Source organism: Musa acuminata, chromosome BXJ3-7 (assembly GCF_036884655.1).
Source record: "Musa acuminata AAA Group cultivar baxijiao chromosome BXJ3-7, Cavendish_Baxijiao_AAA, whole genome shotgun sequence".
Lineage (NCBI taxonomy): Eukaryota > Viridiplantae > Streptophyta > Magnoliopsida > Zingiberales > Musaceae > Musa > Musa acuminata.
In genome coordinates this window covers 741,689-762,690 of record NC_088355.1, presented here as the reverse complement: position 1 = coordinate 762,690, position 21,002 = coordinate 741,689, and the positions used below count along the sequence as shown (strand labels likewise).

At 37.4% G+C, this 21,002-nt stretch overlaps 2 protein-coding genes across 3 annotated transcripts; both read left to right on the top strand.

Moving 5' to 3' along the window:
• The first annotated feature begins 1,075 nt into the window (after positions 1 to 1,075).
• LOC103990971 (actin-depolymerizing factor 11) lies at positions 1,076 to 6,030 on the top strand. 2 transcript variants are annotated; one of them, XM_065158993.1, is made up of 4 exons: positions 1,099 to 1,233; positions 2,070 to 2,246; positions 4,565 to 4,830; positions 5,637 to 6,030. In XM_065158993.1, the coding sequence occupies exons 3-4, from the start codon at positions 4,583 to 4,585 to the stop codon at positions 5,785 to 5,787; spliced, it is 399 nt and encodes a 132-aa protein (XP_065015065.1). In that variant the 5' UTR covers positions 1,099 to 1,233; positions 2,070 to 2,246; positions 4,565 to 4,582; the 3' UTR covers positions 5,788 to 6,030. The 2 variants fall into 2 exon arrangements, with proteins under 2 accessions (XP_009408567.3, XP_065015065.1); XM_009410292.3 differs by lacking the exon at positions 2,070 to 2,246 and having other exon boundaries at positions 1,076 to 1,233.
• Positions 6,031 to 12,830: 6,800 nt separating this feature from the next.
• LOC103990972 (uncharacterized) lies at positions 12,831 to 14,032 on the top strand. Its single transcript, XM_065160789.1, has 2 exons — positions 12,831 to 13,359; positions 13,445 to 14,032. Exons 1-2 carry the CDS (start codon positions 13,216 to 13,218, stop codon positions 13,958 to 13,960), a joined length of 660 nt encoding a protein of 219 aa, XP_065016861.1. The 5' UTR covers positions 12,831 to 13,215; the 3' UTR covers positions 13,961 to 14,032.
• Positions 14,033 to 21,002: the final 6,970 nt, after the last annotated feature.

The window sequence follows — 21,002 nt, the reverse complement described above, 5'->3', positions numbered from 1 at the left end:
GCATGGCACATTGTGAATGAAGGTAAACTAAATTTGAAGCATTTTAAGTATTGCAAATGTCAGATCGTCAATGAGTCTGGCAACAATAATGCATCATTGATATTGGACCTGTGGAATATATACATATATGTGTGGAATGTATACATGTGTGTGTAATAAATCTGAGATAACAAAAAGAAGTAGTCATACTAGAATAAATTGGAACGCCCAATATTAGAGTGTTTAGCATGTCTTCTTCATGTATCTCATATCAGCAATTTTTTTTTTTCTTCTTAAATATTATTATTAACAATTTCTTGCCGTAGAAGCAATATACTAACCGGTTAGATCACAAAGTATGAATGTTTCAGAAAATTTCTTAGATTTTTTAACACAAATGACACATGACAAACCACTATCAAACTGTCATGCAGAGGATGGATGCTTAATCTTGAAGCATGGATGGATGCTTGGCATCATTGTTTCTGTTCCTGGCACCAAATGGAATAATATTATGCTTATTCTGTCCTTGTCGTCAACTATAACAATAATTGTAAAATGGTTGACTTTTCCATGGCCAACCTATGAATAGTCCATGAATTCATTCGTAAATTATTCAAGCTAATTTGTGAACTACATAGCATATTAAATTAATTGTGAACTATATAATAACATAGAATAAGACTTGTTGGATCGATAATTTTTCTATCGTGAAACTAATATGCATATTTATACGGATGCATGTTTGGATTTTTATCGAATTTTGGACCACAACAATAATAGCAATAAATTATTATAATGGTCCAACTATTTCGATCGATTAGATAAATTCTGTTTAAAGCAACATTATTAATCAGATTAAGCATTAATATTTAGGTTCATGTTGTATTAATCTTTTTCTTTGCTAAAAAATAATAATCTTTACTATATTTTCACATTAAATAATAGGTTTACTTTATATATATATATATATATATATATATATATATATATATATATATATATATATATATATATATATATATATATATATATATATATATATATATATATGCTTTGGTGTGCAGTCCAACTTCTTTGGCCGCCACATCTTTCTCTTACGTATATATATATATATTCTTTGGTGTGCAGTCCAACTTCTTTCGCCACCACATCTTTCTCTTCCGTTCCATTCTCGCTCTAAAGCGTCTAATAGGGATTGTGAACAGTGGAGTGGCACCCTTTGCTACTAGTATGGCGTTCCTCCGATCCCACGTGAGTGCTCCTCATTTCGTTTGATCGCATGAGTTTTTATGCCAAAATCGAGTGCTTTTTTGTTTGCGTTTGTCGTCTTGGATCGGTCCATTCTGATACTCCATGGTCAATTTCTTTGATGTTCCTTGATTCTGTGGATTCTTCTGTTTTTGTTTAGTTTGATCAGATCTGTCTTGTGCTTCTTGGTTGTCGGTCTCCGATTAGATGTTGTGGTAGACTGGATTGTGTTTGGGGTTTCGATGAAGCCTCAGCAATTTAGGGTCTGGGAATCTTGAGCAGATGGATAGATATAAGGTATCTAAATGATTTGATCATGGTTCAAAATTTTGGTTCCCTGGGCTGGGTGGACCAGTATGGATCAGATACGGTGGCATACTGACCTACTGTATGTCACCATGCTGGTCCGCACTGAGAACAGGGAATGGGGGATGAGGAGGGAGAGAAGAAGAAGATAAGAGAGATGCAAGAGAGAGAGGGGCGGAGTAGGAGGAGGAAGAAGAGAAGAAGTATCGGGCAGGTGGATGAAATCACCTAGTTGCTGCAAGTTACCATGCCTAGAGCTAGCAAAAAGCCTGGTCTACGTGCTGGTTCTTCCTATACCACCAGAACATACAGGTTGGGATGAAATTAAGAATCGTTGATTTGATTTACTTGCCTGCTACTTCGAGGTGATTGTATGTTACATACCACAGAATGCTTATCGGTGTCATTGGTTCAACATACAGGCTGTGTTTGCTAGAAACCTGTGGAAGTTGAACCATTTTGAAATTGTCTTTCCAATATCTCGTTTTTTTTCTTTTGTATATGCATCATCAATTCGTGTCTATTTTGTGAAGGATGGGCTTGTGGATTGATATCAACAATATATGATGCGGATCTCCTACCAAAATCTCTCATAAAACCACGGAGTCCATCATGCCTCATGCTACTAGTTCATCCTAACTTACGAGGGGCAGTTAGATACCAAATGCTGGTCGACCTTTGGATTCCACTGACACTGTCATGCTCCCTTTGTGAGTCAAGTCGTCGATGCCTCATTGCTTTGTCGTATATATACTAATGCACCAATACCAACTGTGAGATCCACGTTGACTTCATTGCTACGACCCTCGTACTTGTCATAAACTGGTTCCCGCGTAGCTTTATAGTCTTCTTCCTCAACTCATGTCTTCTTTTTTATTGTTTCTTCTCTTGCTTATTGTAATTTGTTTTGAAATGATTTACGGGCCTCCATCAGAATTTCCTTACATTTTACAATATCAAGATACCCATCGGCCAAATGCATCTTCACTAAAGTGATTCCTCCACTCTTGTCAATGTAATCACAATAAATACATTGTCAATTATAACAGTTTTCATCTACCTTTAAGGCATGAGTCTATGCTTCATCATATGACTGTTTATGTTCCTGTCAAATTTAAATCAAATAAGCTATAAACATATAAAGCACCAGGTATTAAAGACATTGAATTGATCCAATATCTATCAAATTTTGATTAAATCATTATTAAAATCACTAATCACAGCATTAAATAATTTTATTAAAACTTAATTAAATTTATTTTATCATCATAAACATGTTAACACATAAAATATGCATTAAATACGTAATTTTGATCCACGTCAAATTGCGATAAAATCATCATTAGATACACTAATTATATTATTAACATAATTAATTACCCACTAATTATTTTTCTTTCAACACTATAAACATGTCAAACACCGTAATAGGTATTAAAGATATTGAATTGATCCAATATTGATCAAATTAAACCTATTAAAGCATAATTAAATAACTTGATTAAAGCTTGATTAAACCTATTTTATCATCATAAACATGTTAAGCACATAAAAGAATCATTAAATACATTATTTTGATGTTAAATTATGATAAAATCATTATTAGATGCATTAATCACACTATTAACATACTTAATTACTCACTAATTATTTTTCTTTCAACACTATAAACATCATATCAAATACCCTAATATGTATTAAAGATATTGAATTGACTTGATATCGATCAAATTTTGATTAAATCATTATTAAAATCACTAATCGCAGTATTAAATAATTTTATTAAAACATAATTAAACCTATTTTACCATCATAAATATGTTAAACACATAAAAGAAGAATTAAATACATTATTTTGATCCATGTCAAATTTTGATGAAATCATTATTAGATACACTAATCACACTATTAATATAATTAATGACCCACTAATTACTTCTTTTTCAACACTATAAACATGTCAAATACCCTAAGTATTAAATACATTGAATTGACCTAATATCGATCAAATTTCGATTAAATCATCATTAAAATTACTAATCGCATCATTAAATAATTTTATTAAAACATAATTAAATCTATTTTACCATCACAAACACATGGTCCAATACTTAATATGTATGAAATATAAACATTGGACCTTTTAAAGTCAAATATAAACATTTAGCCTTTTAATACTATTCTATCATCAAAATCATATCAAACAAACATTAAGTCATACATCACATAGAATAGGCTTAATCATCTCATAAATCAATAAAAATCTAGAAAGAGAATACATATCTTTTTATTAAAAAGTTCTTCCTCTTAATCCTCTCAAATTAGTCTCTTAAATTTGATTCAATCCACAAATATGAGAATAAGAGAGAGAATGTGAGAAAAAATGAGTTTGAGAGAGTATAAGAGAGTGTGAGAGTGAAATGGATTGAAATTAGAGGGAGAAAATGGTTTAAAAATCTTTGAGGAGTGCTCCAATGGTTAAATTGACCGTTGGAGCACTGTTACCATTCAGTAACGATCAGTTTCAGTCGGTACAGGTCGGTACAGGTCAGTAACGGTCGAAATTTCGACCGTTAATGCCTAGCACAGCCCCGTATCGTCCGATTCGGGGCCCAAAGCCTGATATCGCCCGGTAGCGGGCGGTTTGCATGTCGGTATTGGCGGATCGGTACGTACCACCGTACCGGTATGGTTTTGCATACCTTGACTAAACATATGGCTTTTTACAGATCTTAATGGCGATAAAAGATATATGCAACCGATCTCAAATAGTTGAGACTTATGGTTTTGTTGTTGTTGTACTTACTACTGCATATCTTACCAAGGGTAAGCTCTTTGTTTATATGTGATTGATGGGTATTTGTGACACATTCATGTCAATCCTGATACTGTGTGAATGATTTCCATTCTCTAACATCTTGTTGAAGTTATATTGATATATTCTAAGGCACTTTAAGAACATATTACTTGTTTTATTTACGGGTTCTTCTGTATTATTAACTGATATATATACATTCACTGATTTCAGTCAAATGCTTCCTCTGGAATGGGTGTTGCTGATGATTGCAAGGATATATTCTTAGAGCTTCAGAGGAAGAAGACACACAGATATGTGATTTTCAAAATCAATGAGAAGCAAAAGGAGGTTATTGTTGAAACGATTGGAGGTGCAACCGAGAGCTATGATGATTTCGTGGCTTCTTTGCCTGAAAATGATTGCCGTTATGCTGTCTATGATTTTGACTTTGTTACTGAAGAAAACTGTCAAAAAAGCAAGATTTTCTTCATTGCCTGGTAGGCTTTCTCTGCGCAGCTTTTTTACCTTCATAGTTCATTCTGACCCTTTCTTGTAAGAAAAGGTCAGTTCATATATTTGTAGTTTTTTCTATTGGGCTGTGATAGAATCAACATAACTTGCACAAGTGACGCTGCTAATTTCTGTTGTAGTTGGTTGGCAAATGTTGCATAACTTATAGAACTGATGTGTTTGTAACTCTGAAGGCGGAGACCAAGATTTATGCATTAATTTAATTCTGAATTAAAGTTGGATCAAGCATGGTTTGCTTTGAAAATCTGTCAAGAAGAGATTGTTTTCAGCTTTTGGAATAGTTTTTAGAGCTCCCAACTTAACCTTACCTCATTCGCTAGTGTAAAGTTTCTTTCAGAATCTGACTTACTTTTCTCAGAGTTGCACAAGGGACTGAATCAACTTTAAATTGAAAGGATGTTCATGACAAATAAGTGAATAAACTTGCCTAGGAAAATGTACAATTTTATTTGTGCTTTGGTATTTCATTGACATATTAATCACTTACGACAGATTGACGTATATAGTTAAGTTATTTGCAGCCTTTAATGATGATCATTTGAATCGATTTGCAAAATTTTAATTTTGGTTTAGACAGCTTTACCGGTGTCAGCTCCAGTGTTCAAAGTTTCAAGTTTAACACTGTACTTCTATTCATCAGTATTCCAACTGAGTACCCAACTCATCTGTAACCTTTGCTTATGCTGTGATGTTGTTCTTTCATTGTTCAGTTTCTTGTATCACATGCCTTGGGAGTACTGATGAAAATTCGGTTCTTTCTTCTTCATGACAGGTCCCCTTCCATTTCCCGAATCCGAGCTAAGATGCTGTACGCAGCTTCTAAGGATCGATTCAGGAGAGAGCTGGATGGTGTTCACTATGAGATTCAAGCTACTGACCCGTCAGAGCTGGACCTTGATAATCTTAGGGAGCGGGCACATTAGAGTGAAGGCTTAGGGTCATGGGAGCCTCATCAGAGGCCTGCTTGACTTCGTGCTCTCTGCCAAATGCTCATGGGTTGTGCAATCTTCAGATTATGCTGCTTGATTGTATTAATCAAGTGTCATTGGACACTTGTACATGGACAATATAGAAGGCTTGTAAACTGATACAACCTCTGAAGGCATGATTGTATGATTGCTATTGTGGGTGTTTATGTTGATGTTCTACTTATTTGTGATTGTCAATTTGGTTTCCTGTAAATCTTTGTGCGGTTCACAATTAAGCATGTTCTACAGATGTTCCTTACCCTCGAGAGTAATATACTTGTAATCAGTTCATTCACTTGTGAACTTTATTTTCAGTCATAACTTTCTCTCCATAGCTCTTAGACATTTTTTTAGTTTTGTCAATTAGATACTAATAAAAAAGATGTAAAAGATGTAGTCTAATTATAGATTATCCCATGTAGTTTATGTTTTACATTTTAAAAAGTTATATTGATCAAGGTTCGTAATTTCGGATATCGAGTCTTGCTCGATATAGTAAGTCGATACGCCATATGGATCAAGCAGTATGCTTAAAATAGGCATAAAATCTTTTAAAAATATTACAAAAAAATTTAAGATAGAGTTTTTAAGTTAGAAATAAATATTTTAAAAATAAATATACCTTTAGTATAGTTTTAGCAAAACTAATATAAATTAGGTAAAAATAATATTGTATCTTTTTCGGGCTTTAAGTAGTGTTGTGCAAGGTTCATAATTTCAGTTTGTTTCGGATCGTCCCTCCGTTAATATTAAATTATCTATAAAAAATTATTTAAATTATTAGATTATTTTATATATAATTTAAATTTTAATATTTAAATAAATTAAATAATCATATATGTAGATATACTTGGTTCTACCATCAAAATGAACGATGGGTATCCACGGGTGGTGGATCGGGGCCTCGATTTTACGTGTCTATATATCAATATGATATATTTGTCGGAATCAATCTTGAAATTGATCCCATAATATAGTGCATAGATATATCGTATATCATTAATGCATCAATGTGGTGATGATCGTAGGTTGATCATCATGAATCACGTGTCCAAGACGGCTCCTGAGGTATGTATTAGTGATTATTAGAACTTCTATTTACGCTACTGATCTACTACTCTGATACCACGATAAAATGAGAGAATGAAGAATGAAATTGTAAAGGTAAAGAGAAAAGCACATTCTAATTAGTATCACATGAACTCTATTTATACATGGTGAAAGAGAATATTTCTTTAACTGAGAAGAGAGATTTCCTCAAGGAAATCTCATCTGCTATAGAGTTAAGGAAATCTTTTTGTTATCAGAGGAAATTTCTTTATTATCATGCCCCCTTCACATCTTTTGATAAATTTAAATTTTATGTTATTTTTTAGACTATTTTACTAAGTACACATAGATATACCCTTTTCGTCATAAATCAGAAGTTTCAATAATCTTCACTAACTTTAAAAAGTTGGTTCCAAATTCTTTCAGTCTACTCTGATGGTGGAGGTGAATATCAAGCTCTCACATCCTATCTCTCTATCTCTCTACCTGTGGCATCCAACACCTTAAGTCACCTCCACACACTCCTCAACTAGTTGGCTCTGTTGAACGTAAACATCGATATATCGTAGAAACTGGTCTCACACTTCTACATCACATGCCAACAACCTTTTGGTCCGCCGCCTTTCAAGCTGTTGTCTACCTTATTAATCGTCTATTTACTCCAATTCTCCAATACCAGTCTCCATTTGAAAAATTATTTTCTAAATCTTCAAACCTTCAAAAACTTAGAATATTTGATTGTTTATGTTATCCATGGCTATGTCCCTATGCCCCATACAAAATAGCACCAAGATCTAAACCTTGCATCTTCATAGGATATTCTCTTGAACATAATGTCTTTCGGTGCTACGAACCAAAAACTCAAAAAGTCTTTAACACGTCATGTTGTTTTTGTGGAGTCTACCTTTTCATTTTAAAACCATGAGTCTTCTTTCATGTAGGCTACTCCAACAAATATATATCATTGGAGTATTTCATCGATCCCGTGAAACGAACTTCTTCACACACCATCCAGTCCTTTTCTTCAAGATCCACACTCTTTTGTTCTTCTGGTTCAATAGCTCCCCACTCCCTCCATTTCTTCTCCTCTTCCTTCTTCACAAGCCTCCCCTACTACTAAAGTAATATCCTTAGAAATACAATAACCTTCTTTATCTAGTGCCACTGATATATCTCAACCTATCCCGACCCCTGTCGATGCCTCTCCACTACCCATACCAATAACATAACTTCTAGTTCCTGGACATCCAATGACAACATGCTCAAAAAGTGGTATATTTAAATCACGTCAGGTTTTTGACCTGCACGCTATCACCAAATCCTCTCTCGAGACCAGTGAACCCACCACAATTAATCAAGCCCAAAAATCTCCTCACTAGCGTAAAGCCATGTGTGAAGAATATAATGCTCTATTCCATAACTCCACATGGACTCTTGTACATTTTCATCCTACACAAAACATCATAGGGTGTAAATGAGTCTTCTTAAGCGAAACTCCGACGGGTCCGTTGCTCGATATAAAGCATGATTAATAGCCAAAGGGTTTCATCAATGACTTGGAGTTGACTTCACAAAGACTTTTAGTCCTGTAGTTAAACCCATAATAATTCGGCTTATTCTAAGCTTGGTCGTCTCTAGAGGCTAGCACTTACGATAATTGGATGTTAACAATGCCTTTTTACATGGGACTCTAATTGAAGATGTCTTTATACAGCAACCCCCTGGCTTTGTTCATCACCAGTATCCGAGACATGTCTGCAAATTTTAAAAAGTCATTTATGGACTCCGTCAAGCTCCAAGAGCTTGGTATACTAAACTTGGATCGTTTCTAATATTAATTGGCTTCATCAATTACAAGTATGATACCTTTTTATTCCTACGATAACAACATGAAAATACAATATATCTTCTAGTATATATAGATGATATTATTGTTACAGGCAATGATCCCTTGGAGATTCAAACATTTTTAAAGCAATTGGCTGATCGATTCTCTCTCAAAGATTTAAGGCCCTTGTGCTATTTTCTAGGAATGGAAGTAACATTTACATCCTCAAGTCTCCTCCTCTCATAGAGAAAGTATATTCAAGACTTGTTATCAAAGACAAATATGCATGATGCAAAAGAAGTTGCTACTCTTCTCTCTACTCGTGAATCACTCAAATTATGTGATGGCAGCCCTACCACGGACTCAACTCAATACCGACAAGTACTTGGCTCTCACCCGTCCAGATATCTCATTTATAGTCAATAAATTATCTCAATACATGCACCAGCCTTCTGCTATGCATTGGTCTACGATTAAACGAATTTTACGGTATCTTAAAGGGACCCTTAATCATGGTCTCTTTCTCCATAAAACCACTCCACTTCATCTCCATGCCTTTGCTGATGCTGATTGGGTGGGAAACTTTAATGATAGAACCTCCACGTCAGGATATATCGTCTTTCTTGGGTCTAATCCAATCAGTTGAAGTTCTAAGAAGCAAAAGACAATGGCCCGGTCTATAACTGAAATTGAATATCGTGCTATTGCTACCGTTGCTGTTGAACTCAATTGGGTCATAAATCTCCTCAAGGAACTTAAAGTTAGCTCTACCCATACTCCTACAATATATCGTGACAATGTTGGAGCTACCTACTTATGTGTCAATCCAGTGTTCCACTCACGCATGAAACATATTGTCATCGACTTTCACTTCGTGTGAGATCAAGTTGTCAGACATCAACTTCGTGTCTCTCATGTCCATACGGCTAATCAACTAGCAGACTCACTCACTTTTTGTTGCATCAGTCCAAAATTGGTATCCTTGACAGGAGCTCGATCTTGCGGGGGCATGATAATAGAAAGATTTCCTCAACTACATAGCAGATGAGATTTCCTCAATTGCACGAAGAAATCTCTCTGCTTAGTAAAAGAAATCTTCTCTTTCACCATGTATAAATAGACTTCATGTGATACTAATTGGAATATACTTTTCTCTTTAACTTTACAATTTTATTCTCCATTCTCTCGTTTTATATTAATAACTCTTCGAGAATGCAGTGTTAAAAGCATTCGAAAGATATATATTTCGGATAATGTTGAAAGAGCCCAAAGGATACACATTCTAGGTGGTCTTGATGATGTTTGGAATATGAGTGCTTCGAGTATCAAAAAAGAGGATCATAAGATGCATATTATGGGTCATGTCTTTCTCTTGGAATCAATCCTTTTGAGAGAATTTGAATGACGGGGCAAAGGTGTCTACGACGATGGAAAGGGAAGCATTAGTGGTAGGAGATGGCGAGCGGTGGGGAGAGTCTGCCAAGTGCAAAGGTAGGTTGGTTGGGGTCGACGATCGATGGCAATGGGTAGTGGGGAGAGTCTGCGGCATAAGCATGCACAGCAACAAGGAGTGGAGGGGTCAGGCTTCAGCGGCGATCGATGACAACGAGCGATGGGAGAATTGGTGGCTACAACGGTGGTAGCCATGAGCAATGATCTGTAGCAAACGACGATGAGGAGAGTCGACGATAGTAACAGTGGGGGGATAGGGTGTGCGAGCCGTAAAGAGAGTCAATAGCAAGAGGAGGCTGCCATTGTGAATAGTAAATTATTATTATTTTTTTATGATTTTTAAAAATTATAAATAGTAAAAAAGAGACTCTAAATAGTACTTACTATCTTTGATTTATGTCCATCACGTAAGTTCAAAATGTGTGGGAGGATCAGATTCGCGCATTAAGATCCGCACGTGGGTTATGATCTCGGTCGTAATAAGATATATTTGTGGTAATATTTATTCCATCATTTTTTTGTCTCCATGGAACACCTCGATGTTGGTCGTTGCCAATTAATATAGCAGTTATGTGGTACAATGTCATTACGTGGTTGTAATTATGGCTTCGCATCATCGACATTTGTTTGACTGTCGAGACATACGTCCACACCGAAACATTAATGTGCGGTTATCGGGTCGGATTCAGATAGAACATGGATTTAGACCGAGTACCAATCGAGACGGCTTAAGATTCTACTTAGCGGGTCTAATCTTGAGAATCCGTATGCGTTAACATAATGGATCGAGTTTTAAGGGTCATTAAGCAGTGGAGCTTCTTCTCTTGGTCTAAACACTGTGGGACCGAACGTTAATGCAGATGGGAGCTGCTCATCGATAGATCACGAATCATGGAGTTAGTTCTACTGCCACGAGCTCATGTCATTTCGTGTGGCCAAGTAGTAGGTGGATGGTAGACTAAATTGGTTGGTCCCACCCGGAAAAATTGAGAATTAAATCTTATGTCTACCTTGTCTGATTATTAAGTTAAATATTACAAAAAAATATTTTCGATAAGTTTTTAAGGACAGTAATTAGCTAGTAAAGATTTAGATGATTTATCATATATCAGTTGTAAGAAAAGAATCGTTATTTTAATCATTGGTTGTTTGTGTTTATTTATTTTTTTTATTTTTGGGTTGAAGCGTTAAAATGACAAAAAGAAAATAATAAATTAGCAAGAAATAGGAACAAGGAAAGAAGAAGATTTTTTATTTTTTTTTCTTATTGAGAGAGAATGGGATGTAGTGGACATGGAAGTCCCATCTTCGAAGTTCTCTCATGCATTCAATGACGGCAACCCTTTGCATTCATTCCCCAAGTCACATTTGCCTTAAACCAAGGATCTCTATTAGTGTGTGTGTGTGTGTGTGAGAGAGAGAGAGAGAGAGAGAGAAGGTGGGGAGGACAAATCCAACGGAATACTCTCCTCGAGTCAAGGCTATCATCACGGCTCACATAAAGTTGAGAGTGAATTCAATTTATTGAGAGAGAGAGAGAGAGAGAGAGTTGTATGGATATATCATGTAGTTATGGGAGTAGAACTACTTAATAATTATTATTATTATTAAGTCTTGGGATGACCTCTTTCTCTTTCTCTCTCATATGGCCCTTTTACTACGTTACTTGGCCTTAAATTGCAAAGACAAGGACATGCACCATCACGGGCCCCAAAGAGACACCTAACATTTGATTCATTAATGCAGTGTCATTCACATGCACAAATCGGCGAAAAAAGTGAACATATATATATATATATATATATATATATATATATATATATATATATATATATATATATATATATATATATATATATATATATATATATATAAGTGAAAACTCATGCTGATGGCTATTTTATTTTACAACGTGGAAGTTTATAAAGCACTAAATGATTTTATTATATTTTTACGTGAGCATGCATGTTGGACACACATTCATGTGGTGTTGATGTGACATCTATAACTGTTGGCATTTTGCAGTGAGTTAGGGCTCCTATATATGTACATACATACAAACATACATGTACATATTAAATATCAATTAACGTGTTATTAAATGATTCACTTATCTCTCACTATCAATTATCACATGATATGGTTCATCTAAAATTTATTCACCTGATTTGAATACCATAATGAAACTTTCAAAAATTTGAGTCATCTATGAAGATGAGATATTAATACAGCATAAAATCTTATGCTATTAAATTTTGTCAAATCAATTATATATCATTAAACTCTTATAGTATCTAATTAGTTATTGTATTATTAATAAGTAATAAATTATAGGTTTGAGTTTATATGTGAACATCTTATACGTTATTTAATATAATATTTATTTTTTTAATTATTTAAAAAACACATATTTCGAATCCTTCATTATTTTTTTTTCATCTCACACACATACTATTTATGAATAATAATTAATTAATTTTTTGTCTCTATTCTTATTATGGATGAGAAGTAATTCTTTTGAAGCAACTTATAAGCAATCATTTTATTATGATTTAATTTGAAGTGGAGGAGTAATTGTGAATGGGGGTGGAGGAGATGAGGAGGACCACAGGATGAAGATGAAGATGATGATGATAGATAGATAGATAGATAGATAGATGGATAGATAGACAGAAAGAAGAAGATGGCAGTGGGAAGTGAATCCAAGCGTTTGCAGACACCGCCTGCACATAACTCATGGAGGAGGCGAGTGTTGGCATCCATCACCACCTCAAGTGGGAGACCAAATGGGGCGCAGCAGATGCCTCCGCTGCTTGCCGCCAAACCCCAGCATTTAATGCCGTCTCTTCCCCCTCCCTCCTCCCGTGCATGTCCTTCCAACCCTCCATTAATGCTCCCTAACCTTGTCTGACAGTGCCCTGCCACCAGCTCTCATTAACTACCTCGCTCCTCTAGCGCATCAATCGCATCCTTCATCTACTCCGCTTCCTTCTTCTTGGCACCTCCTCCCCTTCTCTTACGTCTCCAAGTACCGGAGTTCTTGCTGTCGAACGATGTTGGTTGAGGTGATCTCGAGGGAGGGGGAGCGGGGTCCGATAACCCTCGATCTCCTCGGCGGCTGCACGTCGGTGGCACCCAAAGACGTTGATGCTGGCTCGAAGCCGTCCTTTGGCTGTCGTGGCGACCTCCGTCCGCTGGTTCGCACTCGGTTCCCGTTCTTCGTGGGTGGTTCTCGCCTTCGCCTCGTCTTGGGCTCACGTCGATGTTTCCTCGTACTCGCAGGACCTTAACCGGCTGCCGGACGACGGCCCGAAGCCGGTAGCCGCGGCGCTCGCCGGGAGCCAGAGCGTGTGCACCATCGAGAAAGTGAAGTGGGCGCTGGAGCGGGCGGAGCGCGAGTCGCGCGGCAGGGAGATGGAGGAGGAGCAGCAGCGGCAGCGGCGGCGGCGGCGGAGGATGGGGATGGAGAGGAGGAGTCATGAGGCATCGGACGGCTGCTCCTCCCCCTCGCCCTCGCCCTCACCCTCGCCCTCCTCTTCGTCGTCCATCACGACGGCGTCGATCAAGCGGCGGGGTGACGGGGAGGAGGGGTGCGCCGGCTGCGACTCCGCAGGCGGCAGCCTGGTGGCGGCGGGCTGCCCTAGCTGCCTTTCCTATGTGCTGATATCGAGGATGAACCCGCGGTGCCCACGCTGCGACTCGCAGGTGGCACCGCCCTTGGCGGCGGCGGCGGCGGCTCCTCCGCCTCCGCAGAAGCGGCCCCGCATCGACCTCAATTTTGCGCTTTTCCCCCTGTAAAATTACTTAATTATGTATGTATATAAAAATATACAGGCAAGAGCAGTATAAAACAGTAATATTAATTTCCAAGTCCTCGCCATCGTTTTATTATTATTATTATTGTTTTGTTGCTTGTGGAATTCATATCATTTTTATCTCTTTACTGCTTTATCCCATTCCCTGGTAGATTAAATCATCAAATTTATTTATAGTTGTATTATCAATCATCATCATCATCATATAATTTAATTTTAATTCACCTAAGGTTTTTGATTGAATATATTTATTTTTCCTAATATTTTGATGCACACAGCTACACCACAAGTAAAGTAGGCCAGTCCAACTTGTTCTTCTCATACAATTTCCATATACTCATTCAACGGAGGAGGCGATGGGGGTTGCCGCACTCCGCAAGTCAGCTTCGACAAAATGAGTTGGCGACTCGCTTTCGTCGTTAATGTGCATGAAAAGGATGCAGCAGGGGTGGGTGGTGTGTTGGAAGGAAAGCTTGACTTGTTGTTTCTAACAGAGAGAGAGAGAGAGAGAGAGAGAGAGAGAGGCTCCAAATTAATGCGCTCATACTGATCGATCTGTCATGTCTCATCCCGACTGCAGAGACAAACATGACCATCCCATCTTCTCTCTCCGAATCCCCTTCTTCCACAATTTCTTCTTGTCCATTTCGTTCGTCGGTTTAGCTTGCATCAGTTGCACCCAAAGAAGATACGAGTGGTTGTACACATTTCATTCATTTTCTGTAACCATTCTTAATTAATTATCAATAGTTGAGCTCTTGATTGCCCTGGAATTCTAATCGGATCGCTTTTGATCGATGATGATTGACATACGATGTTTTTTTTATTATTTTTACTTATTTTTAGGATATTTTGATCCAAAATATTTGTTATCGTAAATTATTATTATTATTATTATCGTTATTATTATTTTTGAAAGAATATATATTTTTTTTTGTTATTAAAAATAATAACAATGTAAAATATAATTTATATTTTCTAAAGAGATCTAATGTCCCGACTTGGATCCACTATTTATCAGATTCAATCAATGACTCTGAGACATGACGTACGGGAAGAAGAACCGAGTCATAACGGGTTTCGTCCTCATGCACTCACTCTCATCTTCCTCCTGAGATGAGATGTATGGGGGGCGTGGGTAAATGTGCAAGAATGGTTAGATGGCGTGTGACGTCTCCTCCGGCATGGTCTCCGTCACCGTTCAAGGGCGAGCGCGACGCCCCCTCCACCTCGCATTTAATGCGCCTCTCCCCCAGTGTGGTACGTCCATTTAAGGTTGCTGAGGTCCACGCATCGCCACCACCGCTTCCGGCATCTCCATTGTATTGTTGCCACCGCGCGCGTGATGGGAGTCTCGTCCGCGCCCGCCATTAATGCCGCTGCTGCTGATGAATGCGATGGCAACAGCAGACGGTCGGAAGAGTCAACATGACAAACCATTCACACCATTTATTATTGGGTTCTTATGCCTCCATTCCCCATCATTTAATAACATCACTTTCCTTCTCTCTTTCGAGCTTTTATTGGGACAACAAAAAATTGCAGGGTTTGATTTAAATAAATAACAAAGCATCTCTCTCGGTGAATGAATGCTTGAAGCAGAAATTGACCTCCAAGAATTCATGACTATCTATCTATCCTTGACTTGATTACTTTCTCTCTCTGTTTTCCAGGATGGAGGTTGGTTTCTTTCGAGGATTATATCTATGGATAGAGAGAGAGAGTCGTCGAACAGCAAACTCTGACATGGGAGAAGGAAGGATTAAGTATCCCAGAGGAAGTAGAAGAAAATACATTCAACTTCTCGGTCCCAATTGCCTCACTCCATATCCTAAATTCCACCTAACACAACTAATCCATTATGGTGGATGCATACATTCAACATGTCGACAGTCTTGGGTAATTCAATGACCTCAATTGCAAAGTTCTGGTCATGATCAACAGCAGAGTAGCTACCTTGGTCACTCTACAGAGAGATTGCCTTCGATCGTAAGATTAACGGGAACAAGGTGGTATGCATGAGGTCTGCTGCTGTTTGTCCACTTCTGGCTGCAAAATTGTTTCCGGCTTGGTAAGCTAGAGATTATGATATGAATCCAACCGGTTACATTCGAAATTAAATTCCTTGAATCCAACTAGCTGTGGCAACCCCTAATGAATGAAGGATCCAGATCCAAAAGGCATCATCATCAAAAGAGTATAGGAATAGGAATGCCTTTTGATAAATTAAATTATTATTCCGAATTCAACTCCAGCGAAATCATGATAGAAGAAGACATTTTCAAGAATCATTAACTTTGTGGAGTGACCAAATAAATGCTTTGATTGTACCATATAAGTTAATCTGAGTGCTAAACAATCCTATAATATAAACAGGTGTAACTCATGCACTTGTATCGAACAGTAATGGCCGCATTGGACATTTCCAAATTATAGCAATCGTAGCAGGAAGAAGAGAACAAAACATGGAGTTCTTCAGCTTTGTCCTTATGATCATGTTGACTACACAGAAAATGTTGAACATCACATGGAATTAATTCTAAGCACCCCTTGCTGACAGCAACCAAAATCTAGTGCTGCCAGTTCAAGCAACACGAGGAAACATGGACGCATGAGAAAGAACATTGGTGCGCATCCCAGTGCCCATGGAGATGAAGGTTGCTTCCACATCCTGTCTAAGAATGTTATTTCTGAAGTTGGTGTTTGTATTGCAGAATCCAAACCAGAATTGCTGAAACTTTAGGATGACAGAACTATTCCTACCTAATGTTTATCTAAGATGTCCCAAGCACCAACAACAAGGGTCAAAACAGCAATGAGATTGAAAGGTGAAAATAAAACTGGTAGATTTGTCAACATTATTATCTTCATTGAGTATGCTTCATAGGGTTTCTACTGTAGTCTATCTATGTAATAATTTCCTGTTCTTAGACAGCATTGCTGGTTTGTTTCACTGTCATTGTGCTTGAGATACAGCTGTATGCTTAGTTTTAAGTCAACAAGTAACTGGTTTTGCTGAAAGGGATTGCTTTAATTGGATTTGTCACCTTATCTTTTGTGTGTGGAACTATTCAAGGCTGATTGAGACATTGGAATCGTAGACCAGAAAATATAGTGTTCATTCAGGGTCGATAAAAATGTGTATAATAGAAGAGAGCAAATGCATGATTGGCAGAAACATATCAAATTCCATGACCAAGTATGTTAGAGGTCTGCAGAATAATTCTCAGCAAATGTATCGATTATGAACATGGACTTCGAGCTCCAAGGAAAGCGAAAAACAAAATGATTCTCTTGAATTGAATGGGTGGAGAGATGGAAGAAAGGAATTCTAATCTAAAGATTTCATATGACTCCTTGGTCCTGAGATGTCAGCTTTACATTTTGCTATTAAATATCACACTGATTGCAAGATTGTGATCAAAAGTGGAACTCAGCTCTTGCCCATACAAAGTTGAAAACAGTATTAGGCCTTGGTATAATTCTTCTAAATCAAGTTCTTCATCTTCATTTATAATTTCTGGTTCTTGCTTGTGTTTAAACTAAAATTCTCACATACTGAATTAGTTGGAATGAAAAAGAAAGGTGACCTGTAAAACATCTTTAGTAGTAAACATACCATTTTTCCTTTTTTTATTTTGAATTTGAGGAAATACTATATATACCACTTGGAGCCGTAAAAGAACAAGAACACATCGATGCATGCATCAAGTAAACTGCATGTCTTTTCCAAGGTTTCCTAGTCCAGATATTTCTTTCTCTGTTTGAGTTGCTGAATGAGCTCAAACAAAAAAAGATCTTCAAGCAGAAGGAAAACACGGCAGCTAAAGATGACATCTGTTTTGGGTTTCTCCAATGCCGTCTCAAAAGGTGGAATAGATGCTGCAGAGAAATATCCCAATGGGTTAGCCCCAGTTGGTATATGGCTACAAAGAGCCAATCTGCATTTGTCTTGGATCCCAGACAATGAATTGAATTCATGTTAGTGAAAGACAAGGAAATAGAAAGACCTTTGTTTATGAGGAAATAGAAATACTTGCTACTCATGAAATAGAAAGACAAGGAAATAGAAATAGACTTGCTACTCATGTAAATCAACTGAAACTAATTTGTTTATGAGGAGCTTTAATTTTTTATTCTATTGTTTCATTCAGGGTCAATTAAAATAAATTTTTATTATGGTTAAAAGTGGTTAAGATGAAGTTAGTTTCTCAAGAGATATTACTCGCAATGACATATTTTGAAGGGGTATTTTATATCAAAATATGAAAGGGCCAAAGTCAAAGTCTTGGTCGTTGTTGTCTTCCTGGAAAGGAAGCCGCCAGATCACATCCGCGTTAACATTAGCTCATCAGCTTTGTCTTGTCCAAGTACTGGGCATTCAGTGCCGGTGACTTGTATTGCATTTTTCTCTCCCGGAAATCATATCATATCCCACCCACCCACATCAAGGACTACAAGTCCAGTAGAGTCATCCTTGACCACAAGTTGATGGCTTGAGTACTTTGTTACGCATTAGATACGACCAACCTATCTATCTATTTTCCTTTTTTCGGTTTACATTCCATTAGAGCATTAATGATCTGCACATAATAAATACAATATGATTTGATTAACTGCTAAGCAACCTTCTACATATCTATCCTTCTGAAATTTCAAAATAATTAAGAAAATTATTTCTTTCTTTGGATGGACAGATATGAAACATAATTGCATTTCTGTATTCAGTCGATGCACATGAGAATTGAAACTTCACAAATCAAATGCCCACATTCGTTTGATCAGATCTTTGATCGTATGAAAGATGCTTTTTCTTTTTCTTGAACAAAAGGCAAAAGAAGAAAAAGCAATACAAACCGAAAAAGCACCAAATTTAGCTTGAGGAAAATGTGGTGCAGTAAGTAACATGAGACCTAAGTATCAACAACAGAGAGCTTCTTCTCTTCGGGGAAGAAACGGAGGAGTCCTCTTCGTGCTGTGCATCACTTGGCTGTCATCTTCAACACTTGCTCAAAATGCTGTGCATCACATGGTATTCTAAGGACGCCCTTCTGCCGGTAGCCAAACTCCTGAGCTGCCAACTCCAGCAAGCTCACAAAGCATGGATGGTCGAAGGCCTTCACGCTCACCACGAACCTCTGCAACTCCTTCCCTGTGCCCACCATCACCGGAACATGTCCTTTAGGCGCTCGATCTACTCCGCGTTCCTCGGCTGGCTTCCCCATTCTCCTTCCGATCGAGTGATCGAGCTGCACATCTCTCTCCCTCTTTCTCTATATATATATCTATATCGAGTCCCGGAGAGGAAAGCTTGGCATGTTTGACTCGAACGTCACGTTGTACGGAAGCTTTTCAAGCCACTGGCATGCAGTTAGATAGCTTATAGTACTTCTTTGTCTGGTCTACACTCGATGAACGTAACATGAAGAAAGGGAGGTGTGAAACCGGGAGAATGGGAGACTGTTCTTGTCTGCTTAGGGGCTCCATGGAACCTTCAAATGCATGTCTTGGATGGAGGATGGGAATATTTGTTTGACTTGCATTGTTGATGAAGAAAAACACGGCTTCAGATCTCACAAAAACCATCTTTCTTCTGGGTGTTTTCCTATGATTGTTACATGCATGCATGCAGGTGAAGCCTGCGGACTCTTTCACCGCTTTGAGCTCATACTCACAGTAGCATTCAGCTCTCTCGGTTGCTCATTCCTCCATGGAAGATGGGAGTCAGCACAAGAAAAGAAGATGTCCCACCATGACATCGATGCGTGTGTGACGGTGAGATGAGAGTTTCAGGACGGTACTCAAAACGACATGTGAGTTCCTCGGATTGAAACGGTGGGCGATGCAGATGGTATGGTGGTCTTCGTTGAATTGGACCTGATCTGGCCATGTGAAGCCCCTTTTAAGAGCATGGAAAACGAGAACAGAATCTTTCATGTTCTCTCTCAAATGCTGCTGGTTTTTGATGGAAATTTTTGGGCCAATATATTTAGAATATATAGAGACGCATCCAATATCCGGCCAAGTTAATTATCACATCACATTGATCATCACAAATGGCATCAAAATGATCAAATAGAAAAAAGATTGTTATTTTTAGGATAGTAATTTTGATCGATTAAATTGATAAATTAATTATCTCATTTCAATCATAACATAATAAATATATTATCATGAAAGAGTTCTCATAATTAGATCGATTAAATCGGTTTGATTGTCCCAAAAAAAAATTACTAATTTAATCCATATTGATCTTATCCACGATAGAGTTAGTTAATGATTGATTCCTATAAGACTTCAAGCTTGTCTAAGAATTCAACCATTTTATTTCGTTTGATTCCTCCGACGTTAAAGTCAACAAGGCAGAAGAGGAAACGGATAAAGCTAAAGAAGTCATCATGCACAGACATCAATGTCGAGTGCCGACATCGAACGCTTGGAGCCTAATGTGAAAACTATGGAGCATGTGATGTGGACATTCGTCATCAAATTGCATCGTATTTGTTGGTCAATAGTGGAAATTGGGTCAAACAAAGTTGCTGATGCTACGACGATGTATCATATGTGATTATATGTTCTTGGATTTTATCTCTCGGGGAAGTGATAAGAAGAACCGCAAAGAGTAAGACAATGACATGTCCTCATCAATTAATTCGATAGGTAATCATGTCTAGAAAAAGAAAAGATGAAAGTCATTCTTTACTTATCTATTTATATGGACAATGATTCAAGATAGATGATTATGTGCTATCCTCGTTGTCACGCATGTGAATAAGATATCAAAGAGAGACTATTGGAGATAGTTAGAAGCTACTTCTTCATAGAATATCTCATATAATGTTCTGATCCTTTAGTATAAAGGCTCGTCTCCAACATAATGAAAAAAAGAGACTCACTTTTTTTGGTCACTCATATCTGCACTCATATAATTCGGATTACTAACTTGGGTATTGGAATGATCAAATCAAGAAACCTCTTCCGATCTCGATCTTCATGTAGGTGGTACCTCAGGAGCTCGATGTTTT